This window comes from Chiloscyllium plagiosum, unplaced genomic scaffold (assembly GCF_037043375.1).
Source record: "Chiloscyllium plagiosum isolate Xiang-an unplaced genomic scaffold, Cpla_swu_hap1 HiC_scaffold_5, whole genome shotgun sequence".
NCBI lineage: Eukaryota > Metazoa > Chordata > Chondrichthyes > Orectolobiformes > Hemiscylliidae > Chiloscyllium > Chiloscyllium plagiosum.
The window spans coordinates 121,409,908-121,435,423 of NW_028270143.1; the positions used below are offsets into that span (position 1 = coordinate 121,409,908).

General features: G+C 44.1%; 1 protein-coding gene across 4 annotated transcripts in view; it reads left to right on the forward strand.

The window, feature by feature from the left end:
• hhatlb (hedgehog acyltransferase like, b) overlaps positions 1-22,776 on the forward strand; it is a 67,670-nt gene extending 44,894 nt beyond the window's left edge. For all 4 annotated transcript variants that reach the window (XM_043690817.2, XM_043690820.2, XM_043690819.2 and 1 more), the window contains exons 7-12: positions 309-480; positions 2,337-2,481; positions 5,670-5,705; positions 6,336-6,537; positions 17,472-17,616; positions 21,449-22,776. In XM_043690817.2, coding sequence (XP_043546752.2) covers positions 309-480; positions 2,337-2,481; positions 5,670-5,705; positions 6,336-6,537; positions 17,472-17,616; positions 21,449-21,561 — 813 coding nt within the window. In that variant the 3' untranslated portion in view covers positions 21,562-22,776. The remainder of the gene's footprint in view (positions 1-308; positions 481-2,336; positions 2,482-5,669; positions 5,706-6,335; positions 6,538-17,471; positions 17,617-21,448) is intronic.
• Positions 22,777-25,516: the final 2,740 nt, after the last annotated feature.

Sequence of the window (25,516 nt, forward strand, 5' to 3'; positions counted from 1 at the left end):
ATTGATAAGGAAAAGTGCATTATAGTATAAAGGGAATATGTGAAAGTTATCAGGCACCCCTTACATGAGGCGTCTTGTATTGGGTCCCTTTGCAGAGGTTAAAAATAAACTTTTTCTTTGCTCTTGCTAGCATTTGAGTTGAGTCGATTTAATTTCCTTCGACAAAGGCTGCGAAGATAGAGCTGGACTAGCTGGGCAGCTCTTTCAGGAGTTCTAACAGACACAATGGGTCTAATGGCCGCCTCCTGTGCTGTAAAATTCTATGGTTCTATAAAAGAACTTCTTACTCTGAGCTTTGTGTATCACAGGTGAACCAATCAAAATTCATTCGGAAAGAGGATGAGATGTGGAACATCAGGAAGTATGCCATCACGCACCTCACTATAATCATCCTTGTGGATATCTTCTTCCATTACCTCTACATTCTGACCATCCCTTCGGATCTGAAGCTGGTGGCACGCCTTTCTGATTGGGCATTAGGTAGGTCCCTGGATTCACCCATCAGCCCATAGCCTCCCTGACTCCCAGTTCCATTCCCAAGTCCAAACCTCTCCTTTTAAATCTCGCTTGACCATTATCCCTGACCTTATTGAGGCTTCGGGCATCCTCACTTCCATTACAAATCCTTCCATGGCGTTTTTTTCACACTGGTCTTGCTTGAGCCCCAAATTCAACTCCATCTTCAACTAAAGGGCATAGCCTCAGAATAAAGGGGAAGCAGACTTAAGACTGAGTTGAGAAGGAACCCCTTCACCCAAGGGGTTGTGAATCTGTGGAATTCCCTGCCCAGCAAAGCAGGTGAGGCTATGTGGTTGAATGTTTTTAAGGCAAAGATAGATTTTTGAACAATATAGGAGTTAAGGGTTATGATGAACGATGGGTAAGTGAAGCTGAGTCCACGAAAAGATTAGCCATGATCATATTGAATTGTGGAGAAGGCTTGAGGGGCCAGATGGCCTACTCCTGCTCCTAGTTCTTACGTTCTTATGTTGTTATCTCACGTTATTCTTGTCTCAATTGGTGCCACTATCTGTATTTCTCCCAGACTTTACAAACTTTGCCATGGAAATCCGAATTCTACTCAACCCAAAACTATCTTTGAAAAAAATGGTTTAAAAAAACTACTGTTGCTTTTACAGGACGTACACTACCAATGAAGTCTTCCAGGATTTTTTGTTTGTTCATGGAATGTGGGTAACGTCAGCAAGACCAGAACTTGTTGCCCATCTGTGATTGCCTTTGTATTGAGTGGCCATTTCAGAGGGCAATTAAGTTGGTGTGGGACTGGAGTCACACGTAGGCCAGATCAGGAAAGGATGGTAGATTTTCTTCCCTAAAGGATATTAGGCAATCCCATGCGTTTTTACAACAATCGCTAAGGTGCTCTGGAATCACGTCCCCAGCTAAAGATTCTGGATTACTAATCCAGTCACATGACCACTACACTGCTATAGCCTCCAGAACTAGTGATACTGTGGTATGTAGAAAAACATCAATTTGCAAACTGCAAGGTGTCTCAATAGCAATGAGATAATATAGGAATATGTAGAACCTGTATAAATCCAAGGCACACCAGAGCTCTTACAGAAGCTCTTTACCCATCCACACCCATATCACGTGGATATGTGCAGAGGTATAATGGCACCTGAACATGATGCGTTATAGTTCGCTCAGAGTAAGAGGTGTTTTGGCAGTTTTCTTTACCTGCATGTTGTAGTGTCACTCTGGATAGTGATGGTAGAGCCTCCTACATTCTTTCCACAATATAGCTGACCAGAAATCTCTCCACGTTTTGACAGCCTGCCATTGGTCGATATAGGAAGACTTTGCATTCTTAGGATGTGGGCATCACTGGCTAAGCCAGCATTTATTGTGTATCCCTAATTGCCCAGAGGGCAGTTAGGAGTCAACTGCATTGCTGTGGGTCTGGAGTCACATGTAGGCCAGACTGGGTAAGGATAGCAGTTTCCTTCCTTAGGGAACCAAATAGGTTTTTCTGACAACATGGTTACCATTACATTCTTAATTCCAGATTTTTAAAAATTGAATTCACGTTCCACTATGCGCCTTGGTGGGATTTGAACCCAGGTCCCTAGACCATTACTTGGGTCTCTGGAATAATAGTTCAGTGATAATACCACTAGGCCGTTGCCTCCCCAACCTGGGAGGTGAACATACCTTTCTTCGGGCATTAGTTCTAGGGTGGGAGGCAGGGCCCTCCAATATAAAGGACACTCTATCGAACTAGAAACTCAGCCCTGTCCTGATGGTGCCCAAACATTTTCACTGACAAATCTGCCTTTGCTTTTATCTCCCTCCCTGATTCCATGGCAAAGCTTGTTTGGCTTATTTCAACCTGGTGTATGACTGGATAAAGGCAGCAGTGATGTTTAGCGTGGTTGGAACCGTGGCCAGACTTGACTACCTTGACCCACCCAAACCACCGAAATGCATCACCATGCTATACGTCTTTGCTGAAACGTAAGTGTCTCTTTTCTTCCTTTTTATTCAGTTTCCTTTCATTCTTCTAATGGAGAGAAAAAGAAGAGCACTGGGATTACCGCGAGAAAATCTGATCTCTATAGTTTGCTGATGTACTTTGCATCTATTGCTGTAACAATGGAATTTTTCTGCCTGTCAAGCTTTTGGCCACTGATGTTATAAACTGTGCGTTTAAACTGTGGCAAGTCTGCATTGTGGGCTCTTCATAGAATCCAGAGTGGTACAGTGCAGAAGGAGGATCCTTGGTCCATCCAGTCAGTGCCTGCGTTTTCAAGGATACAGTCCCAATTTTCTGCCCTGGCTTTACCCCCATAATCTCAGTAATTTGTTTCTTCTTCAAAACTTTTTCCGGATTGGATCTGTTAAATCTGTTTCTGTTACCTTATCAGGTGGTGCATTCCTAATTTTAAATATGCATTGTGCAAAGTAGCTTTTCTTTGTTCTACTTTATGGTACCTTTGTCAATAATCTTCAGTTTTTACACATGAGCCATTTTATTTACCATTTCCAAGTATCTCGTGATTGTTTTCCTACGATTGGAAAAACCTTTTCTTATTCATTTATGGTATTATTGGATATAATTGCTGAGATTTATTACCCATCCTTAATTGACCTGGAGCAGATGGCCTTGAATCACAGCATGGCTGGAGAGTTTTGATCTCTTATCTACTATAGTTAATGCAGTTGATTAATTATTTTGACGAAGGTGTATAGTTTGCTATTGTCATTTGCAATTTAGATTTTTAAAAACAAAAGGAAGATGTGTGCTTTCATTTCTGTGAAGGTAACTTTATCAGGAGGTCAGAAGGTTATTTGGAACAGTGAACTGAAGATAGTTTCCAAGATAGCATGACTCATTGGACAGCTGTGGTGTTACTGGTTGGATGTTTATACTGCTGAGTTTAATCTAGACAGAGAAAATGGATCAGAGACACTAATTTAGTTTTGGCTTCAGAGTAGGAGAAACAAGTTTCCAGTTCAGTTCTTCTTAGCAAGAAAAGTCTTAGTTTGTCGGATCTCCATGTTGTGGAAGTGTTGAGAAGCTATAAAACTATCTGAACTGAAGAGGTTTAGGCCAACCGAAATGGGGAAAAGAGCTCATTCCAGCAAACTTGGAAAGAATTTGTAAAACTATCTTAGCAGTCAAAAAAGGATAAATGAAAAGATTCAGTTAGGTAAGTGTCATGAACCAGACCAGACCCCCTCAAAATATTATAAGAAGACAGCCTAGACCTTAGATCCTAAATTTTTCTTATTTTAAAGGCAAATGTAAAATGTCTGTTCCTGATGCGATGCGACTGGTCAAACTACTCGATATTAGACAAAACACTATTTATTTAAACACTGTAATTAAAATACAACCAAAGATAACAACTATATTGGAACAATTAACAAAATTATACATTCAGTAACTATTACTAATTAGCTGTTCTGATATTGTAACATCCTTTGGGGAAAAACAAAGAAGGTTCAGATACCAATTATCACATGCAGTTCTCCAATCCAAGAGGAAAAAACATCAAGAGAAACTTTAGAGAGGAGCAGCCAGGAGGCATTCACTGAAGCTTCCAACTCTTTTAACACCCCAATAGTTTCTGCTTAAAGCTAAACTGTAAACCTTAAAATCTAGCTAGAAAGCAGGCTGTTTCCATTGTCCAACTTCGTAAAAAAAAATTCCCCAAGGCCTCACAAGCAGTTTATTCAAGTGGTCTTCAGTAGGTGGCTCTGCCTTACAGCCTCTCTTCAAAAATGATCAGGACAAAATAACCTCTCGAAAGCCACAGCATCATCACATCAGGAATTGGAACTGAGATGGGAGTGATATTTCTTTGGGATTTAAGGACCTGTCATGGATGTCACTGAGAAACAGGTTGAATTTTGTTTCGCTATATATATCAAGATTTTTCTAAACTGGCTTATATGTAGCTTTTGTTTTTAAATTCCTTTGTGTAATAAACTTGAGTCTTTTCTTGAAAAGCACATTTACACCCGGGTGGATATGCTTCAGTCACTAAACACCTTGTTAACCACCTGCAAAAATTATACGTATGATCAATGAAGTGTTATGATTCTAGCTAATAATACCAAACATGATCAATCCCAGAACAAAGGCTGGTTTGGACCCTCTTATATTCTACATTCTGCTGCAACCACATGCTTGCTTGGAACTGAATTATTTTGGTCACTGTTCAGAAAGTCAATTTTGGAACTTTATCTTAAATAAAAAGAACTGAACTGGCGTACTGCCTCTTATTGTGGATTTGGAACTCAATAATGTATATACACTATAGAGCTTTCATCACTCCATGATATACCTTTTCCAGTATCACCATCAGCTGAAGAACTGATGTGGAGATGCTGGTGTTGCACTGAGGTGGACAAAGTCTGAAGTTCACGACACCAGGTTGTAGATGCTTGTGATTTCAAGTAAACCTGTAGGACTATAACCTGAAATTGTGTGACTTCTGCTAAAGAATTGGCTAAGAATCTATTCGAGTTGGGATTCAGGGGCTGTATGGATAGAACATTTGTTTGCTGAAAGATGACTGAATTGTTGGGTGTGTGGACAGATCAGGGTCAGGTAGTGATCTGGTCAAGGATATATGATCCAGGGATTTATGCATGCTTTTTAAAAAAACTCTGTGTATAATTGCTACTGACAATCATGACCCCTGTCTAGTTGGGAAAGTGGTAGCAAGCTGCCAACTTGAATGACTCCAGTCTGCTTGGTGAGTCTGTATGCATAGTGATGTTAGGGAGAGAGTTCCAACACTGCAGATATAGTAAACAGACAGTACAGAGTGAAATGACCATCTTGAATGCAGTTTGGTTTCTTTAGGAAGCACACTGCAGTAAATTCCTTCAGAATGAGCTGGATACATTCAGTAAATAATGACTAGTCTGTGTAAGTGAAGTAAATAGAGATTCTGCATCTGTTTGCCTTTGTGCCTTCAGGAAGAAGCCCCAAGACTAGTGAAAACTGTTAGTTAGAGGCACAGAGTCGTACAGCATGGAAACAGGCCCTTCGGCCCAACTCGTCCATGCTGACCAGGTTTCCTAAACTGAACTAGCCCCATTTGTCTGTGTTCGGCCTATATTAAACATTACTATCCATGTACCTGTCCAAATGTCGTTTAAATGTTGTCATTGTATGATCTATATTTCAGGCACTTTGACAGAGGGATAAATGACTGGCTGTGCAAGTAAGTAACCAATCTTTGTTTTGATCTGTTATTACTTGCTTCCAGGAAGTTGCAAAGCCACGTTGACTGCCCTTCCCTATTTGCCTGGGGAAGATGGTGACAGCATTTCATATTGTAATGACGTCCCTGTGACATTTCTGGGTGCAGAGTGTCAACAATCACTTCTACGCAACACTTCAGGATGAATTTCTGGGCTAAGTGCTTTGGGAAGGTGTGAGGTGGCGAAAGGCGCTATACAAATGCAGATTCACGCTTTTCAAAGCCAATATCACTGGCACGGCTCCTTGCTGGAGGCTCGTCTAAACGGCGCCCCCTCTGGCTGCAGAGGTTAGACCCTGCTGGAGCAGAAAGCATGGGAGGGATGAGGTTGTGGAAGTCCAAGCACTGCACTGCTCAACTGTGACGCTGCCCCTCCACGCCCCCCCCCCCCCCCCACTTCACCATGACCCTAATCCATATCCGCCATCTTTGCTAGGCGATACTCAAATGTAAACAGGATAAGACCTGGCCGTGAAGGGCCCTTGCATGTTTGAATGTGGTACTCATAGCCAGGAAACTCTGCCCCAGCGAGAGTAGACAGGGCAATCTCTAGATACAAATGCTACCAAGACAGTATCCCTTCTTCCCCAGGTACGTTTATGATTATTTGGGAGAAGACCACGACAACATCCTGAAGGAGTTGCTGGCGACAATTTGCACCTTCCTGATCACTACACTCTGGCTCGGCCCAGAGACCGTGGTCTACATCTGGTCCGTGTGTAACTGCTTCGGCCTCAACTTCGAGCTCTGGGTACAAAAATTCTTCCAACTGGAACCCTTTGCTTCCATTGAGGTGAGGTCCTAAATGTGCAAAATTTCCCTCGTTGGTTGACAAAACCCTTTGTAGCTGTGAATTCCCTGCAACTCTGAGCCTGGGAGTTGCACGCACGACACCATGTGTCACTGAGCTGGTCAGACCAGCCTCTCTCTGTGGTCAGACCACTCTTCTCTCAAAGCAACAGGTTGAGGGTTCAGGCCCCATCCCAGGATCTGAGTATAAAATAAAGGGGTAGGCCATTTAGAACAGAGTTGAGGAGAAACTTCTTCATCCAGAGAGTGGTCGATATGCTCTTCCCCAGAAGGTAGTGGAGGTCAAGTCTCTGGATACATTCAAGAAAGAGATAGATAGAGCTCTTAAAGATAGTCTAATCAAGGGTTATGGGGATTAGGCAGGAACAGGATACTGGTTGTGGATGATCAGCCATGATCATAATGGTGGTGCTGGCTCGAAGGGCTAAATGGCCTACTCCTGCACCTATTGCCTATAAAAGCTAAGCTCACAGTCTGGTGCAGTACCAGGGGATTGCAGTATTATAAGAGGTGCTGTCTTTTGGATGAGACATTAACTCAAATCCCTTTCTGCCCTCTTGTGGCAAGAAATAGGAATAGGAGAAGTCCATTTGGCCCATCAAGCCTGCTTCCCCCATTCACAGAAAATGAATGTGTGGTTTGGACTCATGGAATTGGTCAAGGATTGGTTTGTGGACAGGAAGCAGAAAGAGGGCATAAAGAGGGGGCAGTGTTTCAGAGGTGTGGAGTGTTTCAGGGGTCAATGCTGGGGCTTTAGCTATTTTACAATCCTCATTAATGATTGAGATGAAAAGACATAGTAAAGAATCTACACCTGTTGATAATAAGAGGAGGTGATGGCCTCGTGGTATTATTGCTAGACTGTTAACCCAAAGACCCAGGTAATATTCTCAGGACCTGGGTTCACATTCTGTCTCAGCAGATGGTGGAATTTGAAATCAATAAAAATCTTGAATTAAAAGTCTAATGAATTGATTGTTGGGTAAAACCCACCTGGTTCCCTAGTACCTTTTAGGAAAGGAAACTGCCATCCTTATCTGGTCTGACCTACATGTGACTCCAGACCCACAGCAATGCAGTTGCCTCTTAACTACCCTCTTGGTAATTAGGGATGGGCAATTAATGTCGGCCTTTGATGCCCACATCTTGTGAATGAATGTTTGAAAATAAAGCTAAGTAGAAAAGTAGGCTGTCAGGAGGATATAACAGCTGAAAGGGTAGACAAGTCAAATGAGCAGACACCCAGATGGGAGATGGATGATAATGTAGGGCAGTGTGAAATTATTCACTCTTGCAATAAGAATAGAAAAGCACAGAATATTTTATAAAAGGTATTAAACTTGCAGATATTGCAAAAAATTAGGAAGGTAAATGGCAGATTGGCTTTAATTGGAGGGAGACTGGAGTACAGAAGTAAAGAGCTCTTGTTACAGTTGTACAGGTGGGACCAGATTTGGAAGATGATGCACAGTTTTGATTTCCACATTTAAGAAAATATACACCTGTATCAGAGGTGAAGGATCACTAAACTAATCCATGGATGAAGGGGGTGTCCAAAGTGGAGACGCTAAAGAAATTGGATCTATCTTCTCTGGCGTTTAGAAGAATGAGCAGTGATCTTGTTGAGACCTACAAGATTCTGAAGGGGCTTGACAGGGAAAATCAAATACAGTCTCGGAATAAGGGACTAATCATTTAGGACTAAGTTGAGAAATTGCTTCACCCCCAAGTGTTGTGAATCTTTGAAATTCCACCCAGGAGATTATGAATGCTCCCATTATTGAATATAGTTAAGGCATGGAGAGATATTTGGTGTCTCAAGGAATCGAGGGAAAAAGGGGAGTAGACAGGGAAGTGGAGTTGAAGCCTAATGGGAGAACAGGTGTCATGGGCTGTGAATAGTCTCCTCTTAATGCTTGTGTTCTTTCTGAATTTAAATAAATGCTGGCGAAGTCAACGATATCCATAGCTCATGAAAGAAAAAGATTGCCATGGAGTTGGAGGAAAGCCATACTGGTATTGGAGGCAGTCCAGAGAAGGTCACTAGGTTGAGATTAGGTATGGAGGGATTGTCTTCTGAGCAGATATGGAGTACGTTGGCTCATTGGAATATAGAAGAATGAAAGGTGACCTGAATGAAACATATAAGATTCTTAGGAGACTTTACAGGGTAGATGTGGGGAGATTGTTTTCCCACGTGGGAGAGTCCAGGACCAGAGGGCATAATCTCAGAATGAGGGGGTCATCCATTTAAGGCCCAGATAAGGAGGAATTTCTTCTTTCAGAGGGGAGTAAACCTGTGGAACTCTTTACTGCAGTGGGCTGTTGAAGCTGGGTCATTGAGTATATTCAAGACCAAGCTAGACAGATTTTTAATCAGTAAGGGAATGGAGGGTGATGGGGAAAAGGCAAGACCTTCCTGATGAAGGGCTTTTGTTCAAAACATCAATTTTCCTGCTTCGCGGATGCTGTCTGATCTGTGCTTTTGCAGCACTACTCTAATCTTGACTCTAATCTCCAGCATTTGCAGTAGCCACATTCGCCTCAATGTTCTGAATGTTCTGCTCCTATGTAGGTCTGGGGTGGAAAAGACCCCAAAACCTTCCTTTGGAAAGAGAAGAGAGGAAGGCAGAGAGAGAGAATGGCAGACCAGATAACATTTTCCGGACATCAAATAAAAAAAGCTTAAAGGGGCTTTAGTTTCTCAGTCATACAATTGTGTGATTACATCACGTCAGACAACAGACAATACCTTGAAGTAAAGAGCAATTTGAATTGTTACATTTCATGTTTTTGATTGTGTTTCGGGGCTTTATTAAAAATGAAATGTTTTTTTCTCCAGGTTTGGCTTTTGCAATTTAGCTCCATCCAGCCCTGGCCAAAGGGTGCAATGTTAATTGTCTGTGCACATTTAAGGATCATGGAGCTGTCCCTGATTATACATTACCTTAAAGGAAGAGGACATGGTGCAGTGGTAATGTCAGTGGATTAGTGATCTGACATTCCAGGCTAATGTTCTAGAGACAGAGTGTGAATCCCACCATGGCAGACAGTTAAATTTGAATACAATAAAAATTTGGAATGAAAATCTAGCTAATGCTAACTGTGTAACACTGGTAAACCCATCCAGTTCATTAATGCCCCTTGGACCATAAGAAATAAGAACAGGAGTAGGCTGTTTGAGTCCTGGATCCTGCCCTGCCATTCAGTAAGTTCATGGCCGATCCAACATTCTTTACATCCACCTTCCTGCATTTTCTTTGTAACCTTTGACTGATCAAGAATCTCTATACCTCAGCTTTAAATATATACAAGGACTCCGCCCCACAGCTCTCTGTGGCAAAGAGTTCCAAAGACACTCAACCTTCTGAGAGAAGAAATTCCTCCTCATCTCAATCTAAAATTGGTGCCCCTTTATTCTGAAATTGTGCCCTCTGGTCTGAGACTCTCCCATGAGGGGAAACATCACTCTCAGTATTTACCCCTTAATGCTATACATTTCAATAAGATCATCTCATTCTTCTAAACTTCAATGAGTAGAGGCCCAATTTGTTCAACCTTTGCTCTTCAGACAATCCCTCCATACCAGGGATCTCTCCTACAGAACACTCCTCTGAACTAACTCTAATGAAATAATATCTTTTCTTAAATAAAGGGACACAATACTCCAGGTGTGGTCTCAGCAGCACCTTGTGCTAAGACTTCACTACTTTTACACTCCAACCCCCATGAAATAAAGCAGCATCAAAGGAGCAGGAGAATCAACGTTTCGGGCATAAGCCCTTCTTCCTGAAGAAGGGCTTATACCCGAAACGTCGATTCTCCTGTTCCTTGGATGCTGCCTGACCTGCGCTTTTCCAGCAACACAGTTTTCAGCTCTGATCTCCAGCATCTGCAGCCCTCACTTTCTCCCATGAAGTAAGGGCCAACATTCCACTAGCCTTCCTGATTACCTAATGCCCCTGAGTGCTAGCTTTCTGTGTTTCATGCACAAGTTCCCCCAACTCCTTTATGTTGAAGTTTGCAGTTTTTCCCCATTGAAATAATAATTTGTTGTTTTGTATCCCATCCAAAATTAACAACTTCATATTTTCCCGTATTGTACTCAATTTGCCACCTTCTTGCCCACTCACTTGACCTCTGAATATCTCTCTGTAAGCTGTTTGTATCTCTCTCACAACCTGCCTTTCCACCTATTTTTGTGTTGTCTGCAAGTTTGACTTCAATACATTCCCTTCCTTCCTCCAAGTCATTAATATACATTGTAAACAAATGTGATCCCAGCACTGATTAGATTAGATTCCCTACAATGTGGAAACAGACCTTTTGGCCCAACAAGTCCACACTGACCCTCTGAAGAGTAACCCACCCAGACCCATTTCCCTCTGACTAATGCACCTATCACTATAGGCAACTTAGCATAGCCAGTTCACCGAACCTGCACATCTTTGGACTGTGGGAGGAAACCCACGCAGATACAGGGAGAATGTGTAAACTCCACACAGACAGTTGCCCAAGGCTGGAATTGAACCTGGGACCCTGGTGCTGTGAGGCAGCAGTGCTAACCACTGAGCCACCGTGCCGCCCCAATCCCTGTGGAATCCCACTAGTCACAGTTGCCAACCTGAAAAGGAAGCCCTTATCCCCACTCACTATTTCTTGTCCAATAGTCAATTCTGTATTCATGCCACTGTACTAACACAGTGGGCTGTTACCACATGACTTAACTTTTTGTAAGGTATCTTGTCAAATGCCTCTGGGATTCCAAAGGTAACACTAACTTGATAAGAGTTCTTCGAGGAAGTGACCAAGTTGTTAGATGAACCAAGTTGTTAGATGACCAAGCTGTTAGTTGCTAGTGGGTGGCACGGTGGCACTGCTGCCTCACAGCGCCAGAGACCCGGGTTCTGTGTGGACTGTGTGGAGTTTGCACGTTCTCCCCGTGTCTGCGTGGGTTTCCTCCGGGTGCTCTGGTTTCCTCCCATAGTCCAAAGATGTGCAGGTTAGGTGAATTGGCCATTCTAAATTGCCCGTAGTGTTAGGTAAGGGGAAAATGTAGGGGTATGGGTGGGTTGCGCTTCGGCGGGTCGGTGTGGACTTGTTGGGCCGAAGGGCCTGTTTCCACACTGTAATGTAATCTAATCTAATCTAAAAAAAGAAGGAAGGGCTGTTGATGTCATATACATGGACTTTAGTAAGGTGTTTGATAAGCTTCCCCATTGTAGACTAATAGAGAAAGTGAAGTCACATGGTGTGCAGGGTGTCCTAGCTAGGTGGATAAAGAACTGGTTGAGCAACAGGAGACAGAGTAGTAGTTGAAGGGAGTTTCTCGAAATGGAGAAAGGTGATCAGTGGTGTTCCACAGGGATCAGTGCTGGGGCCACTGCTGTTGTAATATACATCAATGATCTGGAAGAGGGCATTGTTGGTATGATCAGCAAGTTTGCAGATGACACAAAGATTGGTGGAGTAGCAGAAAGCATAAGGGACTGTCAGAGAATACAGCAGGATATAGCTAGACTGGAGAGTTGGGCAGAAAAGTGGCAGATAGCTTTCAATCCAGACAAATGTGAGGTGATGCATTTAGGCAAGTCAATTTCTAGAGCGAATTATACAATGAATGGAAGAGCCTTGGGAAAAGTTGATGGGCAGAGAGATCTGGGAGTGCAGGTCCATTGTACCCTGAAGGTTGCTGCACACGTCGATAAAGTGTCAAGAAGGCATATAGTATGCTTGCTTTCATCGAACGGGGTATTGGGTATGAGAGTTGGCAAGTCATGTTAAAATTGTACAAGATGTTGGTTCGGCCGCATTTAGAATACTGTGTACAGTTCTGGTCACCAAAGGATGTGGACGCTTTGGAGAGGGTGCAGAGAAGGTTTATGAGGATGTTGCCTGGTATGAAAGGTGCTAGCTGTGAAGAAAGGTTTATTTTTCACTAGAATAAAGGAGATTGAGGGGCGACCTGATTGAGGTTTACAAAATCAGGAAGGGTATAAACAGGGTGGATAAAGACAAGCTTTTTCCCAGGGTGAAGGATTCAATAATGAGAGGTCATGCTTTCAAGGTGAGAGGTGGAAAGTTTAAGGGGGATACACGTGGCAAGTACTTCACACAGAGGGTGGTGGGCATTTGGAACGAGTTGCCAGCAGAGGTGGTAGAGGCAGGCACGGTAGATTCATTTAAGCTGCCTCTGGACAGGTGCATGAGTAGGTGGGGAGCAGAGGAATACAGATGTTTAGGAATTGACCAACAGGTTTAGACATTTTTTGGATTAGTGGTGCTGGAAGAGCACAGCAGTTCAGGCAGCATCTGAGGAGCAGCAAAATCGACGTTTCAGGCAAAAGCCCTTCATCAGGAATAAAGGCAGAGAGCCTGAAGTGTGGAGAGTTAAGCTAGAGGAGGGTGGGGGTGGGGAGAAAGTAGCATGGAGTACAGTAGGTGAGTGGGGGAGGGGATGAAGGTGATAGGTCAGGGAGGAGTGGATAGGTGGAAAAGAAGATAGGCAGGTAGGAAAAGTCATGGGGACAGTGCTGAGCTGGAAGTTTGGAGCTGGGGTGAGGTGGGGGAAGGGGAAATGAGGAAACTGTTGAAGTCCACATTGATGCCCTGGGGCTGAAGTGTTCCAAGGCGGAAGATGAGGCGTTCTTCCTCCAGGCGTCTGGTGGTGAGGGAGCGGTGGTGAAGGAGGCCCAGGACCTCCATGTCCTCGGCAGAGTGGGAGGGGGAGTTGAAATGTTGGGCCACAGAGCAGTGGGGTTGATTGGTGCGGGTGTCTCTGAGATGTTCCCTAAAGCGCTCTTACCCAGGTTTAGACAGTACATTTGGATCGGCTCAGACTTGGAGGGCCGAAGGGCTGTAAATTTTCTTTGTTCTTTGTACAGCAGCTTGTTCCCCTCTCTCCACTCTGGTTGAGACTTCCACAAAAAACTCTAATAAATGACTCAGACACAATTTCCCTTTCACGAAGCAATGCTGACTCTGTTTGATTAGATTATGAGTTTCCAAATGTTCTACTACTACCTTAATAAATGATCCCAATAATTTTCCAACAACAGATGTTAGGCTTATCAGCTGACAATTACCTGCTTTTTGTCTCCCTCCCTTTTTGAATAGGGGTATCACATCAGTTTTCTAATCCTCTGGTACTTCTCCAGAATCCAACACTTTTTGTTTGGAAAATTGCAATCAATACATGCACTGTCTCTGTAGCTCTTTTAGGATCCTGGGAAGTAAGCGATCAGGGACAGGGGACTTATCTGCCTTTAGCTCCATTAGTTTGTCTCATCCTACTTCTCTTGTGACGGTCATGGTACTTAATTTCTCCCCCATATTCTTTAGTGTTAATGGAATATTTGAAGTAACTTCCACTGTAAAGACTGATGCAAAATATCTGTTTAACCCCTCTACTATTTCCTTGTTCCCCAAAACCATATCCCCAGATTCATTTTCTAAAGAGCCCATGTTCACTTTGACCTCTCTCTTCCTTTTTATATATTTAAAGAAGCACTTATTGTTAGTTTTTGTATTCCTCACTATTTTGCCCTCATTGTTTACCTTTTCTATCTTTACTATATTTCTCAGACCTTCTTTTCCGGATTCAGAATTTATCCCAGTCTTCGGGGCTATCAACGACTTTTGCCTTTTATATGATTTTTTTTTTCAACTTAACATTCTCCCGACCTACCTTGGTTGGCCATGGTTGGTTTGTTTTTCTTTTAGCAAGAATACATCCCAGTAAGGAGGAAATATTGTGAGAGTCATGAACCTCCTTAAATGCCTGCCACTGCTTGTTTACTGGATCAGCGGTGCTGGAAGAGCACAGCAATTCAGGCAGCATCCGAGGACAGGCAAAATCGACGTTTCGGGCAAAAGCCCTTCATCAGGAATGAAGGGCTTTTGCCCGAAACGTCGATTTTGCCTGTCCTCGGATGCTGCCTGAATTGCTGTGCTCTTCCAGCACCACTGATCCAGAATCTGGTTTCCAGCATCCGCAGTCATTGTTTTTACCACCCTTACTGCTTGTTTACTGTCATTCTTTCCAATTCATGCTAACTCTATCTTCATTTCACTTCCCTTTATTTAAGTTAAACACTGATGTTTCTGACCTAAGTTGCTCACACTCAAACCGAATATTAAATTCTATCAAGCTTTGATCACTACATCCTTGGGGATCTTTTATTCTGGAGTCATTTATTAAGCTTGCCTCATTACCCAATCCACGGTTCCTGCTCCCTAGTTGACTCCATGGTGTATTGCTCGAGGAAACCATTCCTAATACACTCTATGAATTCGTTGTTTTGGCAACCCTGCCAATCTAATTAACTCGATCCATCTGAAGATTAATGTCCTCCATAATTATTGTTCTATTCAAAATTTGTGCGAAGATTTGTAGCTCGGGTGCTCGTTGTTGTGGTTCTGTTCGCCGAGCTGGTAGTTTTTGTTGCAAACGTTTCGTCCCCTGGCTAGGCGACATCATCAGTGCTTGGGAGCCTCCTGCGAAGCGCTTCTTTGATGTTTCCTCTGGTGTTTATAGTGGTCTGTCCCTGCCGCTTCCGGTTGTCAGTTTCAGCTGTCCGCTGTAGTGGTTGGTATATTGGGTCCAGGTCGATGTGTTTGTTGATGGAGCTTGTGGATGAATGCCATGCCCCTAGAGGCATGGCATTCATCCACAAACTCCATCAACAAACACATCGACCTGGACCCAATATACCAACCACTACAGCGGACAGCTGAAACTGACAACCGGAAGCGGCAGGGACAGACCACTATAAACACCAGAGGAAACATCAAAGAAGCGCTTCGCAGGAGGCTCCCAAGCACTGATGATATTGTTCTATTCTTTTTACGTGCTCCTATTATTTGTTGATTTATAGCCTCTCCCACAGAGTGGCTACTATTTGGGGTGTCCACTACTCCTACCAATGCCACCTTCCCCTTTCTGTTTTTTTAACCTCTGCCTAAATGAACTCTACATCATCCGAGCCTAGATCATCTCTCGCAACTGTCCTCATTTCATCTCTTATTAATGGTGTACCCTACTATCTTTTACATCCCTCCTGTCTCTGAGGGGTATTTGACCTTTCAATGTTAAGTTCTTAATTTTGATCTCCTTGTAACCATACATCAGTAATGGCTATGAGATCATATTCACTTATTTTGATTTGTGTTGTTAGTTCAAATACTAATACAAATGCTTTGCACATTAAGATACAAAGCCTTTAAGTTTGTTCGCTTATCAAACTTCCCTCCACTTCTATCATTCATCATACAAAATAACGTGTATATTGTGTCCCTTCCTTTTATTTTCTGGTAACAATTAGCCCCGTCATTAACTTGCAATCATATCTTGTCCTTTACCTTTGATTTTATAATTTTTCAAACAATTGAAGCAACCTGCCCCCTGCTATTTAGGTTAAAGCCCTATCCATAGCCCTGGTTATGCAATTCTCCAGGTCTCTGGTCCCAGCATGATTCAGGTGGAGTTGAGTGTGTGATGCTGAAAATGCACAGCAGGTCAGGCAGCATCCAAGGAGCAGGAAAATCGACATTTCAGGCAAATCCACCTGATTCAGGTGGAGCCTGTCCCATTGGAACAGCTCCCTCCTTCTCCAGTACTGGTGCCAATGTCCATGAATTCGAACCCATTTCTCCCACACCAATTGTTCAGCCATGTGTTTTGTTCTTTAATCTTGTTAATCCCATGCCAGTTAGCTCTTGGCTCAAGTAGAGTTTAGGAAAGGAAATCTGCCATTCTTACATGGTCTGGCTTGCATGTGACTCCAGACTCTCAATAATGTGGGTGGGCTGAGCCAGCATTTATTGCCTGTCTCTAACTGTCCCAGAGAAGAGAGTGGTGAGCCGCCTTCTCAAACAGCTGCGTCTTTTGAGAGTAGATTTCATTCTTTTTCCTCAAAATCTAAAACTATTTAGCAGTTTGATGCGACTGAATATCTTGCTGGGGCTTTTCAGAGGGCAGTTAAGAGTCAACGGCATATGGGCCAGAGCAAATAAGGTCAGAATTCCTTTACGTTCTGGACTGGAGGGTTTTTAACAACGATTGTCATCATTTTGGAAACAAACTGTTATGAACTGAATTCACACTCCTCTAGCCGCTGTGGTGAGATTTGAACTCCTGTCACTAGATATTATTAAGCTGATGAGGGTTCAGAAAAGATTTACCAGGCTTTAAAAGGTTTTATTTATGGGAAGAGGCTGGGACCTTTCTCACTGGAGGGTAGGAGATTGATGGGTGACCTTTATAGAGATTTATAAAATGATGAGGTACATGAGTAAGGGGAATGATGGGTGTCTTTTCCATAATGTGGGGGATTTCAAGACTAGGGGTCATATTTTTAAGATGTGAGGAGAAAGACTTTTAAAAAGATATGAGGAGCAATTTTTTTTTAGTGATTTGTGTATGGAATGAACTTCCAGAGGAAGTGATGGATATGAGTTCAATTACAACATTTAAAGTCATGATTTGGAGATGCCGGTGTTGGCATGGGGTGTACAAAGTTAAAAATCACACAACACCAGGTTATAGTCTTACAGGTTTATTTTGAAGCACTAGCTTTTGGAGCGCTGCTCCTTCATCAGTGGTTGTTGTTCTGAAGAAGGGTCACTGGACCCAAAATATTAATTCTACGTTCTCTCCACAGATCCTACCAAACCTGCTGAGATTTTCTGACTATTTCTGTTTGTGTTTCTGATGTCAGCATCTGCAGTTCTTTTGGAATACTTTCCCCCCTTTCATTGAGTTCCTTTGTTTGCTCAGCTGCTCCCACATGCATCACCTCTCACTTTTCTGGCTTGAATTCTGCTTGCCACTTCCCTGCTCAGCTGCTTCCCCTGCCCTGTCTGTCAGCCAGAAGGACAATGGTATGGTTTTTATGTTTCTTCAAATTTTCTCCCCAGGCTAACCAAATCTCGGAGGCCATGTCCCGACGAATTAGAGGAGTCTTTGGTGCTGCAAACTTCTGGGCCATTATTTTGTACAATATCCTTTCACTGAACAGTGTTGACTTTGCTCTCCTGGTTGCGAGAAGGTTGTTCCTCACTGGTAAGTTTTATCAAAGGTTGTAGAGCTAATTAACAACATTTCAGCAAAGTTGAGCATGGGTGGATTTACTTTAATCACCATTGTCCCTTATTGCTGGGCATCTGCCAATGCCAATTTCTGCCCGTTTGCTAGGAGGAAAAGGCCTATAAGCAGCATGGGGGAAATCCATATTCAATCGTTCATTCCAGAACATGGTCCTTGACTCTGCAGCATGTTTGAGCTCAGGTTAATAGCTCCTGTAATTAGAGTACACTGTTACACTCAGCTGCCCATTCCTGTTTCCAGTAAGCATAGCTGAATAGTACATGTGCATGGATGTTGACTAATATGGGGCTGTGATGCCCTCCCTAATTAAATAGTCTGCTAGTACTTTGTTATGTAAGTGGGAACAAGAAGAATGACAGTTTGGACAAATACAGGAAGTAGTTTCTTTGTGCACTTGTGGAATATGGGTGTCACTGGCTGGGCCAGCATTTATTGCTTGTCCTTAGTTGCCCCTTGAAGGTGGGCGTGAACTGCCTTCTTGAACCGCTGCAGTCCGTGTGCTGTTGGTAGACCCACAATGCCCTTAGGGAGAGAATTCCAGGATGTTGACCTGGCGCCAGTGAAGGAACGGCGATATATTTCCAAGTCAGGATGGTAAGTGGCTTGGAGGGGAATTTGCAGGGGATGGTGTTCCCATGTACCTGCTGCCCTTGTCCTTCTAGATAGAAGTAGTTGTGTGTTTGAAAGGTGCTGTCTGAGGATCTTTGAATTTCTGCAGTGAATCTTGATGGTGCACACTGCTGCTACTGAGTGTCAGTGGTGGAGAGACGTGATACCAATCAAGTTGGCTGCTTTGTCCTGGATGGTGTCAAGCTTCTTGAATGTTATTGGAGCTGCACCTGTCCAGGCAAATGGGGAGTATTCCATCACACTTCTGACTTGTGCCATGTAGATGGTGATCAGGAAGTCAGGAGGTAAGTTACTCATTGCAGTATTCCTAGCCTCTGACCCATTCTTATGGCCACTGTGTTGAGTCCAGTTGTGCTTCTGGTCAACGGAAACTCCAAGGATGTTGATAGTGGGAGATTCAGTTATGATAATGCCATTGAATGTCAAGGGATGGTGGTTAGATAGTCTCTAATTGGAGTTGGTCATTGCCTGGCATTTGTGTGGCATGAATGTTACTTACCACTTGCCAGCCCAAGCCTGGATACTGTGTTAGTGGCCATTGAATTGGTGACAATGGGTGGGAGTGTAACCAGAGGAGTGAGTGAGCTCCATAAGACCATGAGACATAGGAGCAGACATTAGGCCATTCAGCCCATCAAGTCTGTTCTACCATTCAGTCTTGGCTGATAAGTTTCTCAATCCTGGTCTCCTGCTATTCTGACTCAATCTCCTCCATTCTCAATTGATTTTCTTTTGCTATGAGCCCTGCTTTATTTGTGAGAGTGACCTTCCTTTTCTCTGCAATCAGTTCCATTGCCAGGAAGTTTTAAAATAGTGATGGAAAAAGATAGACCAGATCTAAAATTGAAGTTCTAAATTGGAGAAAGGCCAATTTTGATGGTATTAGGCAAGAACTTTAGAAAGCTGATTGGAGGCAGATGTTCGCAGGTAAAGGGACGGCTGGAAAATGGGGAGCCTTCAGAAATGAGATAACAAGAATCCAGAGAAAGTATATTCCTGTCAGGGTGAAAGGGAAGGCTGGTAGGTATAGAGAATGCTGGATGACTAAAGAAATTGAGGGTTCGGCTAAGAAAAAGAAGGAAGCATATGTCAGGTATAGACAGGATAGATCAAGTGAATCCTTAGGAGAGTATAAAGAAAGTAGGAGTATACTTGAGAGGGAAATCAGGAGGGCAAAACAGGGACATGAGATAGTGTTGGCAAATAGAATTAAGGATAATCCAAAGGGTTTTTACAAATATGTTAAGGACAAAAGGGTAACTAGGGAGAGAATAGGGCCCCTCAAAGATCAGCAAGGCGGCCTTTGTGTGGAGCCACAGAAAATGGGAGAGATACTAAATGAATATTTTGCATCAGTATTTACTGTGGAAAAGGATTTGGAAGATATCCTTGCAAAATGTCCAGATTACAGAGGAGGAAGTGCTGGATGTCTTGAAACGGTTGAAGGTGGAAAACCCCAGGACCTGATCAGGTGTACCCTAGAACTCTGTGGGAAGCTAGAGAAGTGATTGCTGGGCCTTTTGCTGAGATATTTGTATCATCAATGGTCACAAGTGAGGTGCCAGAAGACTGGAGGTTGGCAAATGTGGTGCCACTGTTTAAGAAGGGTGATAAGGACAAGCCAGGGAAGTATAGACTGGTGAGCCTGACCTCGGTGGTGGGCAAGTTGTCGGAGAAAATCCTGAGGGACAGGATGTACATGTATTTGGAAAGGCAAGGACTGATTTGGGATAGTCAACATGGCTTTGTGCGTGGGAAATCATGTCTCACAAACTTGATTGAGTTTTTTGAAGAAGTAACAAACAGGATTGATGAGGGCAGAGCAGTAGATGTGATCTATATGGACTTCAGTAAGGCGTTCGACAAGGCTCCCCATGGGAGACTGATTAGCAAGGTTAGATCTCATAGAATACAGGGAGAACTAGCCATTTGGATACAGAACTGGCTCAAAGGTAGAAGACAGAGGGTGGTGGTGGAGGGTTGTTTTTCAGACTGGAGGCCTGTGGCCAGTGGAGTGCCACAAGAATCAGTGCTGGGTCCTCTACGTTTTGTCATTTACATAAACTATTTGGAAGCGAGCATAAGAGGTACAGTAGTAAGTTTGCAGATGACACCAAAATTGGAGGTGTAGTGGACAGTGAAGAGGTTTATCTCAGATTACAACAGGATCTGGACCAGATGGGCCAATGGGCTGAGAAGTGGCAGATGGAGTTTAATTCAGATAAATGTGAGGTGCTGCATTTTGGGAAAGCAAATCGGAGCAGGACGTATACACTTAATGGTAAGGTCCTAGGGAGTGTTGCTGAACAACGAGACCTTGGATTGCAGGTTCATAGCTCCTTGAAAGTGGAGTCGCAGGTAGATAGGATAGTGAAGAAGGCGTTTGGTATGCCTTCCTTTATTGGTCAGAGTATTGAGTACAGGACATTGGTCAGGCCACTGTTGGAATATTGCTTGCAATTCTGGTCTCTTTCCTATCGGAAAGATGTTGTGAAACTTGAAAGGGTTCAGAAAAGATTTACAAGGATGCTGCCAGGGTTGGAGGATCTGAGCTACAGGGAGAGGCTGAACAGGCTGGGGCTGTTTTCCCTTGAGCGTCGGAGGCTGAGGGGTGACCTTATAGAAGTTTACAAAATTGTGAGGGGCATGGATAGGATAAATAGGCAAAGTCTTTTCCCTGGGGTGGGGGAGTCCAGAACTAGAGGGCACAGGTTTAGGGTGAGAGGGGAAAGATATAAAAGAGACCTAAGGTGCAACCTTTTCAAGCAGAGTTTGGTACGTTATTGGAATGAGCTGCCAGAGGATGTGGTGGAGGCTGGTACAATTGCAACATTTAAGAGACATTTGGATGGGTATATGAATAGGAAAGGTTTGGAGGGATATGGGCCGGGTGCTGGCAGGTGGGACTAGAATGGGTTGGGATATCTGGCCGGCATGGACAGGTTGGACTGAAGGGTCTGTTTCCATGCTGTACATCTCTATGAAAGGCATCTGGGGCCGAATGGCCACCTCCTGTGCTGAAGGCTGCTATTTCCCAGCCTGAGAACACTCAAAGGAAGTGATGTGATTCACAGAGAAGGATTTCAGTGAAGCATGCTGTTGAATCCAGCTCCATTCTCTCTCGAAACTGTTTCTATCTCTCTCTTTTACATTTCAGGATTCCCCTGGAGCCTGTTGAGTGTTCTCTTTGTGACATACTGTGGGATACAGCTGATTAAGGAGAATGAACGAAGGTTGGCGATGGAAGCTGACAAAGAGAAAGTGGACTAGACAACTCGACAAGAGAGGAAAGCAAATTAAGAGAGGAAAGCAAATTGATCAAGGAAAGCTTTTACTGTGAACAGATACCAAATTGACTATTTATCACATGTAGAGAGAGAGTTTCTGATTGCAGGAACAGGCAAATTATCTAACTAAATTATAACAACATTGAACAGATCAATTCCCCCCCTTCCCTCACTTCCTGCACTGTGTGTGGGGGAGACACAACTTTTATAGACTATGAATCTCTTGCTCCAGATGTTCCTGGAGGAGATCATTTAGGTTTGATTGCCTCCATTTCCAGAGTGTTTTGGTCCCACCTCATTCAGTCCAACTGTGACTGATGTCTACTTCCCAATCTTCAGAGATGATATGAAGGAAACTGTCTCTCAGTCTGACTGAAAATAAATCTGTCCCATCTCTCCGAACGCAGGGTTTCCAGAGATGGGATGGACTCTGTGGGACGGGAAATGCAGACGGGCTCCAAACCTCACTGACACCTAGACCCCACCCTATATACACACACCTCATACACACACTCGCACACTCTCACACACCTGTCCTCCCCTACTCCATTCGCCCCTCCCTTCCCCCACACACACACATCCCTGTGCACACCCACACACATTCCCCCCATACACACACCACTTCCCCCAGCGTGCACACCCACACACACACACTTCCCCCACCCCCATTTGCCTCTCCCACATACACATCCCCACATGGAGTCACATACCCACACACAACAACCACCCCCACCCCCCCACCCCCCCACCCCCCCACCACACACACACACACACACACACACACACTGACTCTCTACACAGGCACACACATGCTCTCTAATCCACACAGTTGTTGTGACGAACATTTGGAGATTTGTGGGTTTTGAGCGATGGAGTCTGCGATCAAAAGACTAACTGAGATAATGAAGAATTATTGTTCACTCATTACTGTGCAGTGAGCTTTCTTCTCCGTCCAAGTACCTGTAATGCTTGGCATGTTACTTGTCAAATGTATAATTTATTCTGTTCAATCCTGAAGTTTTTATAACAGAAATCCACTGTGATTCAAGTGTTTGTGAAGGATAAATGTAAATAGATAACTGTGAACTCTTATACCCCTCCTTCCTGCCTCACTGTTCCTTTTAGCTGCACTGGGTTAATAAATACATTTATAAGCAGTTCACATATACAACGGAAATAAATATTAAATTGGACTCAGCTCAGTTTTGTGCTTTGTTTCCTTGAGCTCTAAACGCTTTCAGTTCCAAACGCTTCAACTTTCACTTCGATCTGCTGCCCCTTTAAAACCCAGTCTTCTCTACTCCCACACATCCCTCCACACTCCAACACTCCCTTTCCTTTCTAATGATAGCGATCATATTTAAAAGATCAGATGGACAAAAGGGCCAAGGAGAAGCAGATGGAACTTAATTTAGGTAACTGTGAGGTGCTGTGTTTTGGAAAGGCAATCAGGGCAGGATAAGGTTCTGGGAGTGTTGCCGACTAAAGAGACCGTGGAATTCAGGTTCATAGTTCCTTGAAAGTGTAGTCCCAGGGAGACAGGGTAGTGAAGAAAGTGGTTGCTATGCTTGCCTATATAGGTCAGTGCCTTGAGTATAGGAGTTGGGAGGTCACGTTGCAGTTGTCTAGGACACTGGTTAGGCCACTTTTGAAAGTGCATTTAACTCTGGTCTCCCTGCTATAGGAAGAATGTTGTGAAACTTGAAAGTGTTCAGAAAAGACTTACAAGGATGTTGCCAGGGTTGGAGGGTTTGAACTATAGGAAGAAGCTGAATAGATGGGGGCTATTTTCCCTGGAGTGTCGGAGGTTGAGATGTGACCTTATTTAGGTTTAGAAAATCATGAGGGGCATGGATAGGGTAAACAGTCGATCTTCCGTAATTACACCGGCACCACTCCCCACCTCTTCCTCCGCTATATTGATGACTGCGTTGGCGCCACCTCGTGCTCCCGCGAGGAGGTTGAGCAATTCATCAACTCCACCAACACATTCCACCCTGACCTTAAATTTACCTGGACCATCTCTGACACCTCCCTCCCCTTCCTGGATCGCTCCATCTCCATTAATGACGACCGACTTGACACTGACATTTTTTACAAACCCACTGACTCCCACTGCTACCTGGATTACACCTCTTCCCACCCTAGCTCTTGCAAAAATGCCATCGCGTACTCCCAATTCCTCCGCTTCCGCCGTATCTGCTCCCAGGAGGACCAGTTCCACCACAGAACACACCAGATGGCTGCCTCCTTCAGAGACCGCAGTTTCCCTTCCCACGTGGTTAAAGATGCCCTCCAATGCATCTCGTCCACATCCCGCACCTCTGCCCTCAGACCCCACCCCTCCAACAGTAACAAGGACAGAACGCCCCTAGTGCTCACCTTCCACCCTACCAACCTTCACATATACCAAATCATCCGCTGACATTTCCACCACTTCCAGACAGACCCCACCACCAGGGATATATTTCCCTCCCCACCCCTTTCTGCCTTCTGCAAAGACCATTCCCTCTGTGACTACCTGGTCAGGTCTACACCCCCCAACAACCCACCCTCCCATCCTGGCACTTTCCCCTGCTACCGCAGGAACTGCAAAACCTGCGCCCACATCTCCTCCCTCACCTCCATCCAAGGCCCTAAAGGAGCCTTTTACATCCATCAAAGTTTTACCTGCACATCCACAATATCATTTATTGTATCCATTGCTCCCGATGCGGTCTCCTCTACACTGGGGAGACTGGACGCCTCCTAGCAGAGCGCTTTAGGGAACATCTCTGGGACACCCGGACTAATCAACCACACCACCCTGTGGCCCAACATTTCAACTCCCCCTCCCACTCTGCCGAGGACTTGGAGGTCCTGGGCCTCCTTCACCGCTGCTCCCTTGCCACCAAACGCTTAGAGGAAGAACGCATCATCTTCTGCCTCAGAACACTTCAACCCCAGGGCATCAATGTGGACTTCACCAGTTTCCTCATTTCCCCTTCCCCCACCTCACCATAGTTCCAAACTTCCAGCTCAGCACTGTCGCCATGACCTGTCCTACCTGCCTAGCTTCTTTTCCACCTATCCACTCCACCCTCCCCACCCCCCCCTCCCGACCTATCACCTTCATCCCCTCCCCACTCACCTATTGTACTCTATGCTACTTTCTCCCCACCCCCACCCTTCTCGCACTTATCTCTCCACCCTTCAGGCTCTCTGCCTATATTCCTGATGAAGGGCTTTTGCCCGAAACGTCGATTTTACTGCTCCTCGGATGTCTGCCTGAACTGCTGTGCTTTTCCAGCACCACTCTAATTTGGACTCTGAATAGTCAAGGTCTTTTCCCCAGGGTAGGGGAGTCCCAAACTAGAGGGTATAGGTTTATGATGAGAGGAGAAAGATTTAAAAGTGACTGAAGAGACAATATCTTTCACACAGAGGATGGTACGTGTATGGAATAAGCTGGCAGAGGAAATGGTTGAGGCTGCTACAATTACAAAATTTAAAAGGCATCTGCATGGGTATATGAATAGGAATGGTTTAGAGGGATATGGGCCATGTGTTGTGAAATGGGACGAAATTAGGTTAGAATATCTGGTCGCCTTAGACAAGTTAGGATTGTTTCCATGCTGTACATCTCTATGACTCTCCAAAAGACATTGTTTTGGGTGGTATGGAGTCTTTTGTAGCCTTAGGCTGTCCTTTAAATGCTTTTGAAGCAATGGTCAGTGGTTTGAAAAGCTGTAGGTAATTTGTGCACAGGAAGCTCCCACATAAAGCAAGGTGAAACAAATCTGGATTTTTTTTTTGTCTTGCATTCAGCCGGATGGATGCAAGAATGCTAAATTTCAAATGATCACAACAATTTCTATTGCAGGGGAAAAAACATAAGTACAGATTGGTTGGCAGGTCAATGTTGATTATCCAAGGCTTTGCCATTGGAGAAAACAATA